This window comes from Epinephelus lanceolatus, chromosome 18 (assembly GCF_041903045.1).
Source record: "Epinephelus lanceolatus isolate andai-2023 chromosome 18, ASM4190304v1, whole genome shotgun sequence".
In the NCBI taxonomy this organism is placed as follows: Eukaryota; Metazoa; Chordata; class Actinopteri; order Perciformes; family Serranidae; genus Epinephelus; species Epinephelus lanceolatus.
In genome coordinates, this window is record NC_135751.1 from 22609617 (window position 1) to 22631304 (window position 21688).

General features: G+C 40.7%; 3 protein-coding genes across 3 annotated transcripts; 2 read left to right on the forward strand and 1 right to left on the reverse strand.

Moving 5' to 3' along the window:
* Nucleotides 1–4831: 4831 nt before the first annotated feature.
* Nucleotides 4832–6406, forward strand: tspan10 (tetraspanin 10). Its single transcript, XM_033645648.2, has 3 exons — nucleotides 4832–5065; nucleotides 5199–5791; nucleotides 5886–6406. The coding sequence occupies exons 1-3, from the start codon at nucleotides 4976–4978 to the stop codon at nucleotides 6190–6192; spliced, it is 990 nt and encodes a 329-aa protein (XP_033501539.1). The 5' UTR covers nucleotides 4832–4975; the 3' UTR covers nucleotides 6193–6406.
* A 1436-nt stretch (nucleotides 6407–7842) lies between these two features.
* LOC117268819 (retinal rod rhodopsin-sensitive cGMP 3',5'-cyclic phosphodiesterase subunit gamma-like) lies at nucleotides 7843–11924 on the reverse strand. Its single transcript, XM_033645517.2, has 4 exons — nucleotides 11558–11924; nucleotides 8456–8617; nucleotides 8322–8362; nucleotides 7843–8217 (listed from the first exon to the last, which is right to left on the reverse strand). Exons 1-4 carry the CDS (start codon nucleotides 11593–11595, stop codon nucleotides 8141–8143), a joined length of 318 nt encoding a protein of 105 aa, XP_033501408.1. The 5' UTR covers nucleotides 11596–11924; the 3' UTR covers nucleotides 7843–8140.
* A 2502-nt stretch (nucleotides 11925–14426) lies between these two features.
* Nucleotides 14427–19303, forward strand: ccdc137 (coiled-coil domain containing 137). The gene is made up of 6 exons (XM_033645923.2): nucleotides 14427–14607; nucleotides 14816–14958; nucleotides 15039–15243; nucleotides 16246–16328; nucleotides 16614–16693; nucleotides 18359–19303. The coding sequence occupies exons 1-6, from the start codon at nucleotides 14537–14539 to the stop codon at nucleotides 18557–18559; spliced, it is 783 nt and encodes a 260-aa protein (XP_033501814.1). The 5' UTR covers nucleotides 14427–14536; the 3' UTR covers nucleotides 18560–19303.
* Nucleotides 19304–21688: the final 2385 nt, after the last annotated feature.

Sequence of the window (21688 nt, forward strand, 5' to 3'; positions counted from 1 at the left end):
TAATCTGGACAACTTTGGGCTGGCAAATGCAGCTGGACCCAAACGCAGCAGAAAAATGTCCATCACCGAAGCATATTTTCCTACTTTTTTTAAATACCAGGCAAAAGGAATGCTTTTACTTGACAGCTCTGAAATGAAATACCTTTTGTCACAAGAAATTCCAGCTCTGATCTACTCCAGATAGGAGCTCCTTGTTCCATTTGAAAGACGGTGAATGCTGCTGCATCCTGTGCTGATGACTGCAGACAGTAGTGATATATGGCACGAGGCGAGCCCATCACAGCTGGAAAGGAATCTGACTTGGCAATGATCCCTGCCATCTGCACCAACTTTACATCCACAGACACAACACACTGCACTGTGTGCTGAAGGATGGATATCATATGTACCATACATCTTCAGTGCTGACAATATTACAGAACCAGTTGGATTCCATTCAGAGAGTGGGAACTAAGTGCTCTTTCTATTCCATCTTGATTTATAAACAACAAGGAAACAGCAGGATTCGTGAGATTTGTTAAAGAAATCAGACACTCAGTTGATAATCTACTCTGTCAGTAACCAGTCACAGTAAATTGGTTGGCTTATAAATCTGGAATAGTCATACCCAGATGTTGACTTTATTTCTAAATGTATATATGCAGAGTGTCTGCAGGTGTCAGACACTTCAATTAAATGCTTTTAAAGTCCTTTTTGAGATAATTTTTAACCACATTTAACAATAATTTCTGGACAAAACTTTTATTTATTTTTTATTCAAGCATTGCAGGTGAGTATAGGTAAGTAGTATAAATGTAGTCCCTTGCAGAGGTAGGTTTTATTTAGGAAGAACACAGTATTAGGTTCATTGGAAGGTTTAAAGATTCAGAATTTTTATGCAGAAGAGCATGACTCCTTTTGACAGAAATAAATTAAAAGACGGATAAATGAAATTAAATAATATATTTGTCGCAATTAAGACCTCAAAAATTCAAATTTAGGACTACCTTATGACTTTTAAGGTCTAAGGTTGGGTTACATTTGTCTTTTTAATATGACTTTTGTGATCGGATGACAAAAGCTGCATTGAAAAAACATGGCCCAATGCCTCTGACACTGAATTGAAGACATTTTTATGCTTCCAAGGACCTACAGACACCCTGATATGTATTTTACCTTTTGATTATCATAATTCATTGTTCCCCAAGCTTATTATTTTCCTTTACGTTAGTGGAAATGCGCAGTAGCAGCAGAGTAGTGGAGAATAGATACCTGAAGGTACAAATACTCCACTACAAGTTCAAGTTGTGCATTCAAAACAATCAAAAGTAAAAGAACACATTATTCTCCTCTGACCCCACTCCATCATTGTCTTATTGTATTTTTATTTTATTTTATTTTATTTATCTATTTTCAATTTTCAATTTTTATTTTTTATTTTATTTTATTTTATTTTATTTGGTTTTGTTTTGTTTTGTTTTATTTTATTTTGTTCTTTTGTATTTAATTTTTTCATTGTTTTAATGTTTTATATGTTGGGTAGTTTAGAACAATGCATCATAGTTTTAAAAACAAAACCTTAATCTCCACAGTAAATTGTAAAACTACAGCTGCCAGATAAATTTAGTGGCGTGTAATATTTGCTTATGAAATGTAGTGAAATACAAGCATAAGCAGCATAAAATGGACATATAAAAATGTACCAGTGGCTCAAGTAAATGTACATATATTGATTTCCATCTGTGTGTCTTTGTAAAACACTGAATACATGTGTATATCCACCTACAGGCACTCCACCACACACTCTCTTGAAAGCTACTTGTGTGAAAACCATGACAAACTATAAAAATAAAGTCCTCTGGAAGCTCAGTGTGACAACTCACAGTTTGTTTTTCCGTTAATACCCATAAATATGGAAACACATTTACAGCAGCACTAATGTCCAGCCTCATAAGCCTTACAGCCCCATCTGGAGTCCACCACTAGTCAGCTTCAGGCTTTGTCTGCAGCAGCGGACAGCGGACTTCCTTCCAGCTCCGTGCAGCTCAGTCCAGCACAGGCAGAGGAAAGAATGACTGCAGCTGACCTGCAGAGCCAGAGAGTGAGATAACCAGGCCTCTGCCTGCGTTGTTTTTTAACTCACTGTCACACATGTTGCTCACACGCTGCTTTTTACTGACACACAGCAGCACATCGCTTCATAATGACTTTATCAGAGGACGGTATAAGTGAAATACATCAGCTCTTATACTCAAAGACTGATGACAAACAGAAGGTGCACCACGAGGATTCTCATGTTTCATACTGAGTCACATGCAGAGGTTGTCACATGACCGTCAGTGTTTATATAAGGCCAGAGACCAGTCTAACTGCTGTTCATACCAGCTTCAAAGCAAACGTGATCATTCCTGGTGAATACTTTCTAAATACAACAATGAGCTAACAGGAATAATTTTGTTGAGCGTAATGGCCCCACATGACTACATACTATAGTATGGAAACACAGCATAGTAGGAAAATAACACTATGTGCGAGAGTGTTGCATAGTCATTTTTGTTTCTGCCAAAACACAGTGATAGCCAAGCAGGAGCCAGCACCTACTATGCAACTTTAACAAGCCTGGATCGTCTTCTCTCACTCCCATAAAAGAAAGGTGCTCTTTATGATAGAGCTGCAGCTGTGAGTTGGATGGACCGAGCAGATTTGCTCACTGTGTTGTGAGAGAAGTATTTCACTGCTGGAACGATGGTCTTTTCATAAAACTTGGCTGTCTATGAAGTGGAAATACTTTTGACATTGGTGCCACATGACCAGAGAAAACAAAGAAAAAGGGACTGTGGCATTTGTTTTTGCTTAAGAAGTAGAAAACCTACAACCATCAGAATGCACTGTGCAGCACCGGACCAATAAATGCTCCTGCTTGTGGGTGATGTAATGAGAGCTTGTCTGTTTTGACCATAGATGTACAAAGAGAACTGGATATAGTGTTCGAGGACAGGACACAGTTTATTCCTAGGAAAGCTGATCAGTGATGCATGAAGCCAAAAAAGGTCAACTGCCTGGAGCAGCAGTAGCTCTATCCATAGGGACTTGGGTTGGTTGCCTGCTCGAGTCCCTGTCCAGACCAAATATGGAGCATAGACTGGTAGCTGCCTGAGAGAGGCATCGAACCACCAACTGCTAGTCGCCCCTGTCCATGGGCAGCCCTGCCTCTGCATCATTGAACCTATAGAGCAAGCATACAAGACTTCCGCCGGCCGAGCTGGCGATTTCCAGTTTACTGATCTGCTAACTTGAATGGGAATAAGATGATTTAATCGCGCGGCTAGTCTAGACTTCTTAAATGTTATCAGACCAAATGGATCGAATTCTGATAAGAAAACCGTTGCACACTGAGTCCGTTTTTTTCGGATGCGTTTTTTTTAACCCGTCATCCAAAAAAAATCGCTACGCACATAAGCCTTGCACTCCGATGCCTTTAATTGTTCCATTAGTCGTGAAAATTTGCAATACGTGACAAAATGTAAGGACACATTTCCTCCTTTGCCTCTCTTCACTGAAGTTGCATGAAGGGTCGGAGCTGTCCTCCCTCTGAACGTTACTTTCTGACCTGTTGAACGTGAGCCATCTGAGTTATGAAATGATTCTGTGCGCCCCGTTCCTCTGACTTGTCCTGGCTGTGTCCCGCTGCCACATCTTCTTCACTGATTCTTAGTCAAACGTCTCTAAAGGCCTCTGACAGATGCAAAAAACACAGAATATTGACCCTGTTCCAAAAATTTTAATTATTGACGAAAGTTTCGGACTCAGTGAGGTCGTATTTATTTTTAGACATGCGACAATTTCAGACAAAAAAAAAAAAAAGACTCAGTGTGCAAATGCCTTAAGTCTATGGGAAAGTCTTGTGTGATGAACCCGGCAGTTGTATTTCCACTGTTTGGCCACTACAATAAATTGGCTTCAAAGCCCAGTGCATTTCCTGGTGGCCTAGTTTTGACACAGGAAACAATATGGCCACCGGCCGGTAACACACAATCTTGAATTACAGTTAAACAATAAGCTAAAATATGTTTCTGAAAACATTTTATGTAAGAAATAGGCAACACAGTAACTGAATCTTGATTTATATTTTTATCAGCAGTGCTTATTTTTACTGTTTGATCTGAGTTTTTGTCAGTCTCCGTTTACATAATACAGGAAACAGTATGGCGTCCACTTTCTATTCACCGATTCTCGTATTACAGCCAAACAGTGCACTAAAATATGTTTCTGAAGTTTTACTGTTTGGGACTCTCATGATCCGCTTACATGTCTTCTTGTCTATGGTAGCAGGCATACAAAATTTAGGAGCTACAACCTGTAGTCCAAGCAACAGACCTAGAGCAAACAAAAATCTGCCTGCGTCATCCAAGCTGGGAGATGTGCAAGGAGATCTGGCCACTAGGAAGATGAAGAACAAAGAATCGTTTTAATGTGAAAATGTCTTTTTCTTTAAATTAAAGATGTTTTTTGAAGAACCAGATCTGCAGATATTTGATTTTTTTTCATTGCTTGCTTTAAGTAACAGTCAGCAGGGTAAAACAGTGTGGTGTAGGAGCCCAGCCACTGTATACGTTTTTGAGTTTAGCCTTGCACTTTCTTTTAACAATCCACTTTATTTTTTAATAACTATCAAATTATTACATAACACCATGACATCTTAGCAGTTTACGTGAGTGAACCAAAATCAAAAGTCTCTTGTGTTAGTCAGAGTCCCACTCGTGTGTGTGTGTGAGACTCTCACACATGCTTTGATAACCGTCTAATCCCCTCACTGTGACTCTCACATGATGAAGAAATCCCACGGCTCGCAGCAGCCCGAGGCTAAACACTGCATGGTTTCTCCACTTCAGCTCACATGCTCCTCTGTTCGTACTGTAGCGAATGCTCCCTCCATGTCCCACTTTAGCTTGTGTGTTTCTGACCAGCTAAAAGCACAGAGAGAAACGTCTCCAACATGAGGCGATATTTGATGCTAAAAAGGATTCCTCTGCTGTGGTCGAGGAGGGATACCACTCAGAACGAGTTCAGTCCACTCATACCGAAGGTAAGAGGTCACTTTTGAACTTCTGTTTTAGGTCCTTTCTGAGTACTGAGTACCTCTCTGTTTAGTTAAAAGTTTAAGGTGGTGTTACTCCTCAAAAACTTTGGTATTTTGTTTTATTCCTGTGTGTCCAAAGGCGAGTTCTGCTAAAGAGGATGCTGAGGAGCTTGGCAATGTCACCGCTGATTTTCAACAAGCAGGGCCAAACAATGGACTGGACAACAGCTCTGTGTTCACCAGCTTTCCACCCCACTACAGATCTTCTTGGACGGACTATTTCCTAAAATACTTCCTGGTCCTATGCAATCTGGTGTTCACAGTTCTGGGCCTGGTGGTCCTTGGTGTGGGGATGTGGGGCCTCATCAGCAAAGAGTCGTTTGCTCAGGAGAAGATCGGCAATATCGGGACTGACCCAATGCTGGTACTTGTGACTTCAGGCTTTGTGCTGACTGTGCTCTGCCTGTCAGGCTGCGTGGGCGCCTTAAGAGAGAACTGCTCTTTACTGAAGCTGTTTTCTGCCGCTGTGCTGGTGCTCATCACCGCCCAGGTGCTGGCCGCTATTATGGCCTACAGTCTACAAGATCAGATTGGAAACTACATGCGGTCAGGGATGTTAGCTGCCATGGTGCGGTACCAGGACGATCTGGATCTGAGGTTCATCACGGATGAGATCCAGTCAAACCTGCAGTGCTGTGGGGCAGATAACTACCGCGACTGGGAGCTCAACATGTGAGTAGAGGGTGACTAACTAAAGAAGCACATCACAACTTCACGTAGGAATGCCTTGAAAGGGTGATATCAGATATTTTTCTCCTTTATGCAGATATTACAACTGCTCAGCTCCAGGAGTTCTGGCCTGTGGCGTCCCTGCGACATGCTGTGTGGACCCTTTGGAGAACGGCACAGTGTGGAACTCTCAGTGTGGTGTAGGAGCCCAGCAGCTGGATGAGTTTAGCGCACAAAGTGTGATCTTCCTGGGCGGTTGTCTGGGGGGAATCTCACGCTGGGTCGAGCAGCACGAAGGTCTGATCGGGACAGTTATAATCATTGTACTGGGGGTCCAGATTCTGACTCTGTTTATCTCTACACGGCTATTAGAAAGCATCCAGTGGCATAGAGTTAACATGTAACATGGGGTGATGAATTGTGTGCTGACACTTAATGTATTAACTGCTGTTGGATATCTACCTTGTTTGTGACTTGAAGTAAACAAACTGTGCCCCCCTCATAGAAATAAAATGCATCATTTTATTTCTATGCTACCCCCGAGACCATAAGAACAAAAATACTCAGATGACTGTGTCTGTCCTGCCAGTGTAAATAAAAAATAACTACTTACTCTAATGAAGCATATTTCAGTGTAAAACGTCATGGTGACGGACTGAAGTGCATTATTTGGCTGGCAAAAATCTATATTTTACATATCACAAGTCATTTTCAATGGAAGTTGGTGACACGTAGCTACAAACTGATGCCTGACATTTCATGTTGTGGACAGGCGTGAAGCACTATAACTAAAAGTTGAGCTGGCCTCAACTTTTATCAGGGCTTTTATGCTTTCCTTTGTTTAGGTTAAATTGCTATTAATAAGCTGATGGCACACTAAAATGTAAGTGAATTCCACCAGAGATAAAAACTCAGAATTGTACCATTCTCATATGGTTCTAAGAAAACTTCGACCAATCACTGCATTCGGTCAAGCGTCCTGTCTGTCTTCCCCATGTGGAGGCCTCCAACTGACGTAACCGCTTGCGTAACATCCCCCGTTTGACTGTGCAGGACAGGTAACGTTAAGTTAAGTTTACTTCTAATACATTCTCGGAACCCATCGGCTGTATTCGGCGTCTGACTTCTGGCAGACGGCGATACAGCCTCTGGGGGCAGACCCCCGATTTTTTGCCATTCCGGTTTGATTTGGGCGGAGGAGGCGAATTTCCGTTTCCGACTTCCGTTTATATATAAGTAAATATGCTGAACCATTGCAATGGATTCAGAGTTTGCAGTGATGCCAATTATGTTCCGCCTCGTTAGTTCACCACACGGGCCGTTTAACCTGGCAACAACTGCAGCCGGCTCAAACATGATTGGTCAGTATCACGCGGACTACAAATAGCCTACAACCGGAAAACAGGGCTCTTCCACTCTTCTTCCGGAGGCAAGATCTCCAGGGTTTGCCTACAGACTCTACATTCACTGAATGTAGAGTCTGTATATAGAGACTACTTCTAATATAACACAGCATCCAGTTGCTAATGGCTAACGTTAGCCTACTGTAGCGTAGCCTCTGAAACATTAACGTTATCTTCCTTGTGTGTTTCCACTTACTAGTAACGTTAACGCTACTATCTAACGTTAGCACTGTGACCTTATTCTAAAACTCATCAGTCATCACTGACTCTGGTTGAGTTTTAAAACTCTGGGGTTGCGTTTGAGTGTCTTTATTGTGAACGTTACACTCGCTCTCCTCTTTCGTGTATTTAACGTTACCTTGCCAACGCCTACGTCTATCATAGACGTAATGAGGACGTAATGGAGGAGGGGGGAGTAGGCCTTTGGAGGGAGGTGGAGTTGCAGGAGGAGGGGTGCTGTGTGAAATGCAAGAAAGGTAAGAGTAGCTTTAACTTAACATACTTTTTTTTTAAGGGACAAACATCATAATGGGAATAATGAAACGCTTTTAACACAGAAGCATGGTTTAATAGCCGGCTAAGTTTGGCAGAGAGGAAAAGAAAGAAAAACGAGTATTGTTAAAAAAAAAACAAGCTTTATTCTGAGTTTAATTAAACATGATGCTGACAATTGAAGCCAGTGGCCGCGTTCATATTAACCTACAGCTCAGACACATTCAGGTGACGGACATTAAAATGACAGCTTGAAATTCTTATGAAAATACATTTGATATATAAAACAACTTAGGAAAAAAATAGAAATGCAGACATATTTTTACATGTTAGTTCTGACTACATGGTTTACCATTATACAGTAGAAGAGCCAATATTGATGATGCAGTTCCAGTTGTTGAATCTGTCTCATCAGTTCCCTTTGGTAGGTATAAATATAATTTCTCATCAAAGGGACTCAGATTATACCATACTGAGCCAGTTCATGTAGCTCTAGATGGCTGTACGCTTCCCATGGGCAGATTACAGTGATATCTGAAAAAGAAAGAACGAAACAGCGAGTAAGAAAAAGGAAAAGTTGAGTTGTTTGTGTGTGCTTTTTCACATTGCAGTAGCCTAACTGTGGCACTCCGGCTTACCAGTGCCAAGCCCCTCCATTCCTGGGATCTCCTCTCCAAAGCTTAGGAAGATAAAAAAAATTATAATCACAAGTATTTATTGTGGGGCAATGTTTAAGATACAAATTTTCTAGATCATGAAAATGTAGGCCTACCCGATGACGCCCCTCTTGGGAGGCTTGCTCTTGAACTGGCGGGTGCTCCTCTGTTTGAACTTGGGTGCGCTGGCTCCAGGGCCGGAGGCTCTGATGGGAGCTTTGTTGCCAGTCTTTGCTTCAGGTTTGGCCACATCCAAATTCACGCTTTTGTTGCTTGAACTATAACGAGACAGTCAAATTGTCATTAAATACATGTAATGTAATGCATGAAAAATATTAAGAAATGTAGTTTATTGTGGCTACATTTGCATACATTGCATACAAGACAAACATCTGTATTTTGCTATCGCACTAAACCAGTGGTTCTCAACCTTTTTTGGGCCCCTTTTTATTATGTGACAAGTGGAATATCATTATCATTTGTTTCTCAGAGAGACAGTCAAACTAGACAGTCAAACTTTAATAAGTTCTTGCTTTTAAGCACAAACAGCAGCCAATTAAATAGCAGTAATCTGGCGCCGGTGCCACATAAAAAGCATTCTTAATAGCTGTTTTAACAGAAAACAAGAGCAGCAAGGAAAAACCTGAGGCAACTGGAGGAAAGGCAGAAGGATATGTAGGCTATCCTATGTTATAGGCCTTCCTATCTGAAAAGTCTTGTGTGTAGGATTTAGGGGGATATATTGGCAGGAATGGAATATACACCACATTCTCACTCTGATTTCATCACATATGGACGTTTGATCGTGGACTTTCCATGTCCAGATACGATGTGAAAGGTACTCGCTGACGTTCTGGGATGCTGTATCAAGTTCTGCCTGTTACATGCATTGTCTTCTTTCAAAAAAAACTTCAGTTTTCACAGGAAATTTACTGTTTACATACAGTCCCTTTCAGAATATATCCACTACATCAGTACAACAATGCAAAGTGGATTTTTTTTTCCTCCAACAACTAACACACGTGGTTAGGTTTAGGAAAAAAGAACAGGGTTTGGCTTTAGAATCTTACAGGACGTGAACACCGCTGTCTTGGGTGAAAGTCAGTGTTCGTTGGACCCATCCACCACACCTCCAACCAACCCTACTTGGACTTTTGTTCTTGTCCTGCCTAAGCACCAGATTTCGACGACTTTGGCGTGAGACCGGGTTGGAATATAATATAACACAATAAGTATGTTTTCTTTAGTGAATAATCACCTGAAAATAAGAATCGTTGTGTTCTTATTACTTCAGGATGAGCCGTTTATATCTACGTAGGAAGCAGGTCCTAGTCCAAGGAGATCAGCATCTTGCACTGCTGTGTTTCTACAGTAGCCCAGAATGGACAAACCATACCACTGGCTCTAGATGAGGCCATTCGTTTGCTCACATTTTTGCACTGGTCACCATAGTCAGTCTGCAATCCTCACAGCTAGATGCCACTAAATCCCCCTGAATCTTACACACTGTTCCTTTAACTTTTGATGGAAACAAGCTAAATTGCTTTGAAAGTTAGTGTGAGCCCTGCACATTTGGTGATTCTCTGCCAGTTTCTTTAACGCAGGTTGCAGAGAAGTTAGTTTCAGCCATTGTGGCCTACTTGTAACAGGGGTGCACCTTTCATATCAACATATGAAACGGGGCTTTGGAGGTTTCAGCACGATTTCTGCTCATGTTCAAAACTTTCTGCACATTGTCATTATCTTTGAAAAAGATAGCAATGATTGGTTGCTACGTATAATCAAATGTAGATCAAAAGCTTGTGTTGGGTGCTTGTAGAGAACGGCAAACAACAGAATCGACAGGAAGGCAATCCAGGCCCTCCAAAAAATATAGAAAATGAGAAAATTAATATTAAAAGGCCTTTATCATAGTGAGTAAATCATTGTAGTTTTGACCACTGCAAGTCTTCGTCAGGGCTTGAAAAAACACACAACACATATGGCCCCACCTGTATAGTCGCAGGAAACAACAGGAGGCCATCACATGACCCGGATAATGACATAACCGCTGAATTAAGTGCCTCTGTTTTTTTTATTTTCATTATTTTCTATCTGTCGTGTCAATATCAAAGCAACATGTTGGCTCTTTTTAAGATTCAGCCACTACAATAAAGGCTTCTTAATATTCCCTTTCTAGTTTCCTATATTTTTGCAGTGTCCGGATTACCTGCTCGTGTAATGAAGTCATAATATTTTGAGGGACAAAGCCAAAGTCGAAACAATTCAAAGCTGTGTGCAAGTGATTCAGAAAAAAGCCTTGTCTTTAGCGACGGTGGTGATGATGGTGGCAAAAGCAAGTCTAATGATAAAATTGGGGAAAAGTGCATTAGGATGTAGGACTAAACTGGCATTAGAAACACACACAAACACCCCTCAAGAACACCTCAAATACATCTTAATTACTTAAGGAATGCAGACTTGATTACAGACAGCTCCTGTAATCCCTCACTCACGTTACTAATAAACCATCCATGATGCCTTTAAGCTACGCAGCACCGTCATAATCAGATTACTGTGAGGACATGCTGAATGTGCTCGTGGTCCCAACCTGAGAATAGCTTATTAATTACTCATCGGACTGTCTGCCGGTGACAGGAGTTCACAAAACTGCAGCATCATTGGCCATTTTGTTAGGTACACCTGGACAATGTCACACAACTCAGTACAAAAGATAACGCCCAGTTTGGTTGACACTGTCAGAGACGTGATCCAATGATATGTCTCTTATAAGGATAATTACAGGAGGTGTTGCATTGGACTACATTTCACTGAGAGGCGTTCCTAATATTCTGACCGCCTCCAAATGTAGTCCAGTAACACCACACAAGCTATGACAGTGTCAAAAAAAACCTTATAGACACCATAAAAGTAGATTTTATGGCACAACAGTTGCATTAGACTGGACAGGTGTACCTAATAAAGTGGCCACTGAGTCTATGTCTCTTCTTGGGCACATTTAGGTGTCCCATTTTCCAACACTTTAACCTGTGAGTGATTTTTTAATCCTGTAAACTGATATCTAAACTTGAAATAAATAACACAAATGTACTTTTTTGTACATTATTATAGGAAAATTGCAAAATACAGCACGAGGAAATTGTTATTTATATGAATATTGCATGTAATAAATGGACAATATGTCCATCTAAATGATCTGAGTCATTGCTGATACTCACCTCTTGTGTTGCTGTGTTATCTCTGTCGGTAGTGTCATGGTGGTCCGGGCTGCTGTTACATGATGAGTTGTGCTTAATGAATCCCTCTTATACACCTCTGACTCTGAGAAGATTATAAGGCTGCTAACCAATAAACTGCAGGCCCTTCATCACTTGTACACACGCACACAGAGGTTCATACGTAAATATGGAGCAGCACATGCATTAGGGGATTGGCTGACAGGCAGTTTGGGGGATGTCCCTGCTGCTGAGACTGACCTGAGCAGACACATGACACTGGGAAACAAATACAGATGTGTTATTAGAATAACAATGAAGATGTGTGCCGGGACGTCCATCAGGACTCATCTGCGTGTTTCCTGTGGGATTTCCTCACATTACGTCCTCAGTATCTCCCCACCACCTGCAATATTATGCAACGTCTGCAGCCCAGAGAACACACGAGCACGGACAGGGGCAGCATTCTCCTTTCATCAGCAGTCTCTCAGATTGAGTTGCATTATGTCTCAGTGGTAATCCCCACACCTCTCTCACACACACACAAACACCTGGTCCATTCATCTGATGGTTCGCCAGTGCTTCTCTCTGTAATCTATTCCATTGATACACATGCACACAAGACACGTGTATGAGACACACGCTCTCACTTCCTGGGGTTTATTGACTCTCAGTGTCTCTGTCTCAGACTCAAACACTCTCCCACAGAAACCTCTCTCAGCATCACTGGCTGCAATTTATACCAATATGCCTGACTTGCAATGGTGAGTTTTTGATGAGGCTGTTTGTTTATGAACGTCACACTGTGCCACATGTCTGATTGTACATGCTGAATGAGCTATATGATGCACACAACTCATTGTAGGTCTGCAAGTAATGATTGCCTTACTTGGTGATCTATTTATTTCAGTTTTTTAATAACTGTAAAATAATTTTATGCCTGAATCATAGTAAAAAATTATAAAAATGTCACAATTCCTGATACATGAAGGTGACGTCTGAAAAGTACAAGTACTGTACCTAAGTACAATTTTGAGCTCTCATACTTGACTGTAGCATTTCCATTTAATACAACTTTAAACTTTTTCTCTCCACTATATTCATCAGAAAACTATATTATAATGTTGCATATGTATGAATGTACCATTAACAATATGTCGAGAATATAATATACATTATAAAGTCATTGCTCCCTATGTACTATGGTACAAGAGAACATTTATTAAATGTATGGAGGCTTTTTATTAGTTGTTTTTTCCTGCCTTCAATATTTTAATACCAAATGTGTAAATTAAAAAAAAAGAAAAAATAGAGATGCAAGTTTAAAAATGTTCTTGTATCATTAATGTAAAGAAAAATACACAAAAGTCACAAAAAAAAATATATTTTTATTGTCTTTTTTCCCCCTCCTTTTTATGTTTTAGTTCTTCAGGTTTAGGTTTACAAAGTGTCAGCTGATGTGCACTATAAATACAATTTGGGAATATTAAGCAGCTACACTGTAGTTGATGCAGATTGTCTGCCAATCAATTCAATTTTCATTTCAAATATCTTTATTGGCATGAACAAAGATATGTTAAATAATAATAAATAGTAAAAAAAATAGATAAGAAATAAAAAAATAAAAACTAAATAATAAATGAAACAAAATAAATAAATACAAGTGAAAATAAAAAGTAATCCTATTTTATACGTCACATACGGTGAATACATTATATATACATATTCAATACACAGGTGCCACAAACAGGCTCTATATTATACCCCTGCAGTCCATTTTTGATCACTGTACATTACAATATATGTAGTACACTGCTCTTTTTTTTATCTTTTATTTTATTTCTTTTTTAAGATTAATACATATTAGTTGTTAGGCAGATACACACTTAGTTGCCAAAGGAGGTGGTGTGCCTTCACCCAGGAGAACTGCCAGTTTCTGCTGCGCGGTTAACGTCAGGACGTTTGCAATTTCCTTGGTTATTTCTCCAAAATGAAAATCTCTGACTGAGGAGAGCTTTTCACAGCGGAGGAGGAAATGCTGTCGGATGTAATGATTGTTCATCAGTTTCATTGTCTGAGACAGTTTCAGTATCAAAACTATTTTAAAACTACAGCTTATTATCATTTAATAATAATAATAATAATAATAAAAAAGATTCACTGCACTATTTTATTATCATTAGTCCTATTTTCAAACCCAGAATCAAATCATTGATCAGATTATGACAGTAGCCTGAACTATCACCTTTGTTTGACTTCTTTTAATTTGGAATTGGCTTGTCCCTTTCTACTGTCTCTGAATAAGATAAACAGTAGGCTAAATAGTATAAATGTTAACATAAGGGATTTAAAGGCAGCCTAGTGAATCCTTTTGTCCACATCTGGCTTTATAGTAGTTTACTGGAATGATGTTTTTGTGGTGCATGCTGCCTGCAGCCATATTTTAAGTTATGACTGCTTTAGATAGTAAAAAAAAAAGTTTCTGGATGGTCAAATAAACAGCATCTGTCAACATCATTACTGGAGTTAAACCTTCTGGGGCCCTGTAGTATGTATGAGGGGAACAAACTGAGACAACGCCGCCATCTAGTGGTGACCGATGGAAGCACCTGCGTTTATTTCCCAGCAAAGATCGTATGTGTATCACTCTGGGTGATATTAATCAATCAGGCGGAATTTCTGCCTTATTTGATATACAATTTAGTGAAGGAAAAACAGATGTTGTCGTCAACAGACTGTTTGACCTACCTTTATTCAACAAAAACAGGGTAATTTCTTTTTTTAAACGTTTTCCTCTATGCCTCTTTGATGACAAAGAAACCTCTACGGTATCCGAAAAAAGACACAGAGTGAGAGCTCTTTACTTCCTGTTTCCCTGTCGCTTGAGGGGAAGGTTCGTAGGTTAAAGGCTAAACACGCTGCTCCACATGTGTTATGTTTTGTTGCTATAATTTGTAATGTATTAAAATAAAGTGCAGTAACATGGGGAAGAATAAGAAGAACAAAACTAACGAGTCGGGAAAACAAGCTGGCAAGGCCGGACAACATTCAAGGTAACGTGCGGAAGCTAATGTGCAACAGAAAACTGCTAGCTAGTTAGCTAGCTAGAGCAGCTAGCTGTTGTTAGCATTTTATGTCAGTTTGGAGTTAGCAAAAGGAGATTAAGCATTGTGTTTAACCTAATTGAGGACGCCTACCTGCCTTATAACATTTATCTCTCTGTCTCCTTCATGCTGTCTGGACTACAATGTGAAAAAACAGTGACAAGAAGCTCAAACGAGATGGTAAACCCAAGAAAGCCAAAAGAGACCACCTCGAACACATCCCCTTTAAACTCCGGGAGATAATGAAGAGCAAAGACAGAATGAAAACGGGGTCTTTAAAGGCCAAAAAGCTCAAAGAAGGTGAGTAGGAAAGCTTTAAATTATGTTTCTGTATCACACTTCAAGCAGTCATAGGTTTGAATTGGTTTCTGTCTTTTCAGCCATCTCCCCTGCAGGTAAACCAGGGGACTCCCAGGGTGGAGACATACCTGTGCCACATTTCAAGAGGAGAAAGGAGGAGAGTGTGAAAGCATACCTGCGCCGCATGGAAAATGAAACACAACACGTCCTCTTCCTCACCAAGAACCAGGTAGACAGAAACCCTGAGCGGGATGAAGACAAGGGCAAGTCTGAGAAGAAGAAGGAGTGAGTACACTTTGGCTTGTAATCAGCAAAACAAATATTTTCTTTCTGCTGATGTGGGATGTCAGTGGAGGCTGGGGCCACCTGAGTCAGTCAAACCCCATCCTCTATTTAGGGTACTAAGTGTTAGCCATTTATGGGTATGTAATATCTTTTTTTGTTGGTTTGTGGCTAATTTATCGTGTCTGACACAAGTGCAACAAAAATACCCACATGGGACGATGGCGACATAAAAATTAAATCTGTTGTTATCTTCGCTTACAGCTTAAATTCAACTAAATGTTGCATTGTGTTTCTTGGGAACTTGCAGGTGAATCAAAAAACAATACTAAAGTTTGTCAGAAAGAACTTTTAAAAGTGCTGAAGTCAAACGTCTAGTGTGTAAGACTTAAGGGGATTTAGTGGCATCTAGCAGTGGGGATAGCAGATCCAGCTGAAACTTCTCCTGGTTAGTATTCTTTCAGTGTTTGTTGTTCAGGAGGTTTTTAGCTGGAGCCAAATTATCTGCAGAGGTCTCTTCTTCTCCAAAACAAACAGACCTGTTATTAAAACCGGTAAAAACACTGGATAAAGCAGTTTTACTTTAAAAAATCTGTGTATTTTTGACACTGCTTGTTACGGATGGGCTGCCAACTACAGTGGCAAATGTGAAAATGCAAATGGCCCCATCTACAGCCAGTGTTTAGTTTCCGTTCTGGACTATTGTAGAAACATGGAGGTGCAACATGGCGATTTCTATGGACAAGGACCCACGTCCTAGGTAGAAATAGCTTATTCTAAGGTAACAAAACACGACAGTTTTTATCTTCAGGTGATAATACACTTGAGAAAATAATGCTTATGAAATTATCTTCCATTTCTGCCAATATATCCCCCTAAATCCTTCACACTGGACCTTTAAATGACAGTAGAAAGTAGATCACAGTAAAACAAAAATGTAAAAGTGACTATAATTCCTGGTTGATATCTGTCTGATTCATTTGATCTTTGCTGTCTGTGCTACAGGTCTGATAAAGTCCGATTACTGAGGCTACAGCAGAAGAAGCTGGACAGACAAGAGGCCAAGATGGAAAAGGAGATGTTCGTAGGTAAGGATGTGAGGGGGCAGTTCTTCATCCCAAGCACGCACTGTCCAGATATGATCAGATAAGTTCATCAGGAGGCACGCTCCATCTTAAAAAGAACCTACTGGGTGTATATTCCTCACATTGATCAGAAAAGTTTTTATCCAGATTAGCCATAACATCCATCAATGCTGCTTTAATCACTTTAAAATTATTTTGCATGTATATATGAGAGGCAGATGTAATTGTCAGAGCAGAATAAGATATTAAACTTATTTGTTTACTGATACGATGGCCTTTGTTTTGTAGATAATGTTCCCTTTGGTGAAGTTTCAATGGCCCCGCCGTCTTTGAGCGCCAAACCCAAGAAAGCTCCAGTCAAGTCTCAGGTAACCTGCTCTTAATGGTTTTGTAAGAGGTTAAAGGGAAACTTAGGTATTTGTTAACATTCATGGGCAATTGTGCACACTCGGTTCACGTCCCCTAGAAGTGTTTGTTTTTGCCACTGACAGGCTCAGATTGTTGTTATAAGTGTATGACAACATTATGAAAAGGACCCCACAGAGAAACTAAACGTTTTTCTTTATTTTCACTGATCCACTTTGTCTGTTATTGTGCGTAACCAAGTCTTGCTCAAGGAAAAGTCTCGTTTTGAAATTTCACTGACTATTCCACATTGTCAGAATCCGCTAAATATTCAGGCATGATGTTAAGAATCTTTAAGATAACACACTGCTGCACTTTATGTACTCCAACACAACGCACTCTTTCTGGCTCTCCTTTCTCTCCAACTCTCACTAAAGCCTAGTTCACGCTACACGATTTTCACCGCAATTTTGACATCGCAGAGGATCTTGAGAGCCACCTTGGGTAGGAGGTGAGTCGGCAGATAGTCTGCCACGAAGAGTCCTCGTGTGTGAACAAGCCTACGAGCAAGTCGCCCCCTCGTCTGAGACTGGGACTGGATATCTGGCATGCTAGAAAACTGGAGAAGTGTGACACGACTGACAAAGAGCATCAGCCAATGAGAGGCGGGATGCGTCCCACATCAGCACGCAGGAGGACGGAAGAAATGTGAGGAGGACAAGCTGCAGGGTTGCCAGGTCCGCTTATTAGGCGCGACTTTGAGTTTGTCTTTTTTGTAAAGTCGCTTACAAATGTTGGTAGTTGCGGGTTGTTGTTTTTTGGGTTTGTTTTTAAAGTGGAGTTTCTTATTTGGGCTTGCTCTCTAAACGTCGCTTCTTTTGGGCCTGTTTCCATAGCCCTGGTTGCTTGTTTCTCTCCCAAGATCTGGCATCACTGACAAGCCAGCAAGCAACAAAAACAATGGCAGCATCCACAGGATCACGGGAGCGCGTTGTGTTAGGACCCAGGCCCTGGATGCAGATCTGATTCAACACTGGGAATAATATCCATGCCTTTACGTTGTGTCGTCTCCAAGTTTGGTGACGTCACCGTATTATCTGGGGCTCTATCAGCGAGGGCTTGGTGGAGAAATCTTGTGGTGTGCACACAGGTTGTAAAGATCACAGAAACACACGTCGCCAGGTATGAACACTACAAAAGATTACGATAGTCTCTGCGTCGCATTTTGCGGGGTGAAAATCGTGTAATGTGAACTAGCCTTAACACTTCCATCATTGTTTTTCCTCCATCAAGTCAGCTCTCGCAAGATTTTAGAACAAGACTTCTCCTTAAGTAAGTCTTGGCCACAGGAACAGACAGACAGGGAAAAAGTAGTGAAAAATGCTGAAATTCACAGTAGGAATTTTTCCGTAATGTTGCCAGCCACTTATAATGACAATTTGAGCCTATCAGTGGCAAAAACGGCAATTTAAATGTTTGTAAATTGACATCGCACAATTGCCTGCAGGGTTATATCGCAGCCTGTTTCGCCACTGCAGCTGGAGCAGTTTTTCTTAATACTAAACCAGTTTCAAAAACTGTTGTCTCTATTAGTTACTTAGACACAAAAAATGTGACAATTGTGCCCCGGTTGAAAAATACTGATTTCCTTTTAAATGTGTCTTTTCTCCTCTACCTCCATCATTCAGAAGGCATCAAAAGATCTGCACCTCAACTCTCTTCTGGGCCACACGGCGGTATCCACAGCCAAGCCCTCCATGGCCAGACAGAGAATGATGGAGGAGGAGAGGGAGCGAGCAGTGGAGGCCTACCGCCTTCTTAAGAAACAGAAACAGCAGCAGCATGAGGCCAGGCATGCCAATCTGGAAAAACTCAAGAACCTCAAGTGATGTTTCATGTCAAAGAAGTATATAATTCACTGACTTCAGTCAGCAGTGACGCTGATAAACTGAAACGGACCGTGAGATAGTAACCATCAGCACACCGTTTGTGTTCTGTGCGCTGGAACTGATGCGTCAGTGAGGATGTTTACCACAATGTACCAAACTGTTAGGGAAAGGAGCAAACATTTTCATCCGCTGCCCACAGAGTGAGGTGAGTATAGTGACCAACATTCACCTGCAGCTTTCAGTTTCACATGTTCAGCTCAAAGGAGAACAGAATAAACAAGTGGTTAGTGCCTGTCTAAATATCTTATAATGGAGACAAACTAACTGACAGTTACATTGAGACAGGCGACTGTTGTTTATTTCTCACCCTTGTAACTGTCAGATGTTCACAGGCAGGTGAATTTGCATCTTTAGGTTATCACTACCACATCATTTGTGAAATGATGGACAATAAAATCACTGAGGCCATGTGAAGGCAAAGACAAACCTGTAATTGTTTGCTGTGGTCCCACTAGATGGCAGTCCTCCTGTAGAAAGCTGTTTCCATGTTGTTCATGTGAAGAGCTGACACAACATGCAGACCGATTCGTTTCTGGTCTTTTTAAAAGTAAATATGTGTTTTTGATGCTTTATTAGATATGTAAATTAAGTATTCAAAATATTGTGGAATATTTTCGTGCCTTGTTTCCCTTTGTACCTCCCCGAGAGCCTGAATCCTGGGATAAATAAATCACTTTGCATTTATTAGAGCCTGGCACAGCTATTTACATTTGTAATCCGGTAAAGATTTACGCTCATGAACAAGGTCTTTGTTGAAACAGTGGACTCTGGGACAAACTGTGCAGATTCAGTTTGTTTAACACTTTCATCTGTCAAATCATCCACAATACAAATGCAAACATTTTGCTGATTTTGTTTATTTCATTATTTAGCAGAATATCCACTGAATAATATCACCAGATGGTTTTACCTATTGATACTGGATCTCTGTTCTGTGGTTTCACAGTCGTTTCTGTTTGATCAGCTTTTTCTGTTTGCTCTGTCTTTGTCCACTGAGGGTTGTCACAGTGACAAGGAAATGCATTAAGTGGGGACAGCTGCTTCTGATTGGTAGTGCTGTCTCCCTTGAGCTGAGCTCAACAACCATTGGTCATCCACCTCTTGTGTCCATGTGCACAAGACAGCTGTTGGTATTATCTAGGGATTTACAGTTGCTGCCTGTCAGAGAAAGATGCTGTTTTTGATTTCAGCTCAAGTCAACGATCACGATATGTGTTTATTTACCCTCCTCTGCTCAGTGACACCTTGCCAGTATTTCTTTATGAGATAGATGGGTAAAATCCAGCTAGGCTCCTCGGGGTTTATCTATGGTGCTTACCACGGGGCTACAACTAAGAATTATTTTAATTGTCCCCCAAAGCCCAAGACGATGTCCTTAAATGTCTTGTTTTGTCCACAGCCTAAAGATGATGAGTTTACAGTCATAGAGGAAAAAAGAAACTATAAAATATTCACATTTAAGAAGACGGAATCAGAGAATATTTACTCTATTTTTTAAATAACTCAAGCCGATTAATAGTTGACAACTAATCGATTAATCGTTGCAGCTGTGTCAGTGGTGTTAGACAGTGACCAAGCTGTTCATGGACATGCTAAAAAAACACTGTATTAGATGTTTGAATGCTGTTTTGTTTACATTTGGATACTATTTTCCTGCTTTTCCGAGACTGTGCTGCCTCTCTGCATCTTTATTTGTATTAGCTTTTTGCATTTGTTTTTCTATCCACGCAGGTGACCGACAGGTGCAGGCCCGAGGCATCGCAGAGTAAAATCTAGCGTTCTGTTGTTCATCTCTGATCAGTCCGATTTCCAGTTTGTGAGCAATTTCCTCTCTGAGCAAGCACTCCTGGCTGCTGACAGCACAGGATGGTGGGAGTAATTGGGAGAGAGCCTACTCAGCCTGCTGCTAGGCAGCCACAGCTCACTCTGAAGCTCTGAAAGTGTGTACATGTGTGTGTGTGTGTGTGTGACAAATTGTATGTGATTAATTGTTCCTCTCCTTTGGAGAAAAGGAAGAACTCGTAAGTCAGAGCAGTTGTTTCATGTTTATTTGTCTCTTACCAATAATGTGATGATGTGGTGCATTTATTTGCAGCCCACTCAGTTTCCTATGTAACTAACATGCACACAGAGAAGGCTCCTTTCACTAGTTCTTCTGTCGGACAATAGTTTTTATCAGATGCTCCTAATAGCATCATAATGCCCCAAACTCAAAATGGAAGTGCATCTCTCAGTGGCTCTAATGCCTTATTTCCACCATATGTTTTGGCTGTAGACTCAACTCACCTTTGATACCAGGTCCTTTTCTTTATTTTGTTTTCAACTGCAGATAGTGCCCCCTCATTGTAGGCCGGATTCTCAGCTGACCGCCATAGCGACGCCACAAAAAACTTTAATGCTACACTAGCTGAATTCAGAGAAATGTCTGCACTTTGTCAGTTGTGCGGCGTAGTATACAACTTGGTTTGCAGGCTGCCAAATTTAAAAACGTGGGTGAAATGATTAAATTTGAGGTCGTTATTGACGGTAGCTTAGCTGTTTAAAAAAAATCAGGTTTGTGCTGGGTTTCTCGTGTTGCGCTTGTGAGAATTTTAGTGACGATTCTCTGACCAATCAGTGGTCTTGAGTGTTTTAACTCCTTATTTTAGTATCAGCTCAGCTCGCTTGGATCCTGGATCCAAAAAATTCCAGGTACAGTACTTACCCACAAGTTTTGCTCATGGAAAACCAAAAAAAAAGGAAGTCGAATTGATTGAAGCTGTGCTGTACCATGCAGTGTAAACAAGGCATATTACAGTCCTAAATTCAATCTCAAAAAGGGCGCCACATGGATTTGTTATGAGATTTTTACTGTTTAGGTACTGCATCATTCCCACAGTGTCACACTAAAATGGTTTATGCCATGTACACACACACACACATAACAGTACAGTATGATAGCCAATGCCTGCAGGGGCCCCAGGAAATGCAGTTAAAGCTTATCAAACCAACATATGTAAATAACTGCTCTGAGCAGTATAATCCTCGTGACACTTCCTCTTGCACTACCCATATCTGCCTCCTCGTGAG

What these genes read in the sequence shown, in the direction of transcription:
- tspan10 (XM_033645648.2), top strand. Translation starts at nt 4,976, where the DNA reads ATGAGGCGATATTTGATGCTAAAAAGGATTCCTCTGCTGTGGTCGAGG. An exon ending in TCAGTCCACTCATACCGAAG is followed by an intron (nt 5,066 to 5,198) that starts GTAAGAGGTCAC and finishes GTGTGTCCAAAG; the next exon opens with GCGAGTTCTGCTAAAGAGGA. An exon ending in CGCGACTGGGAGCTCAACAT is followed by an intron (nt 5,792 to 5,885) that starts GTGAGTAGAGGG and finishes TCCTTTATGCAG; the next exon opens with ATATTACAACTGCTCAGCTC.
- LOC117268819 (XM_033645517.2), bottom strand. Translation starts at nt 11,595, where the DNA reads ATGACACTACCGACAGAGATAACACAGCAACACAAGAG. An exon ending in CCCAAGAGGGGCGTCATCGG is followed by an intron (nt 8,363 to 8,455) that starts GTAGGCCTACAT and finishes TATCTTCCTAAG; the next exon opens with CTTTGGAGAGGAGATCCCAG. An exon ending in AATGGAGGGGCTTGGCACTG is followed by an intron (nt 8,218 to 8,321) that starts GTAAGCCGGAGT and finishes TTTCTTTTTCAG; the next exon opens with ATATCACTGTAATCTGCCCA.
- ccdc137 (XM_033645923.2), top strand. Translation starts at nt 14,537, where the DNA reads ATGGGGAAGAATAAGAAGAACAAAACTAACGAGTCGGGAAAACAAGCT. An exon ending in AAGGCCGGACAACATTCAAG is followed by an intron (nt 14,608 to 14,815) that starts GTAACGTGCGGA and finishes GTGAAAAAACAG; the next exon opens with TGACAAGAAGCTCAAACGAG. An exon ending in GGCCAAAAAGCTCAAAGAAG is followed by an intron (nt 14,959 to 15,038) that starts GTGAGTAGGAAA and finishes CTGTCTTTTCAG; the next exon opens with CCATCTCCCCTGCAGGTAAA.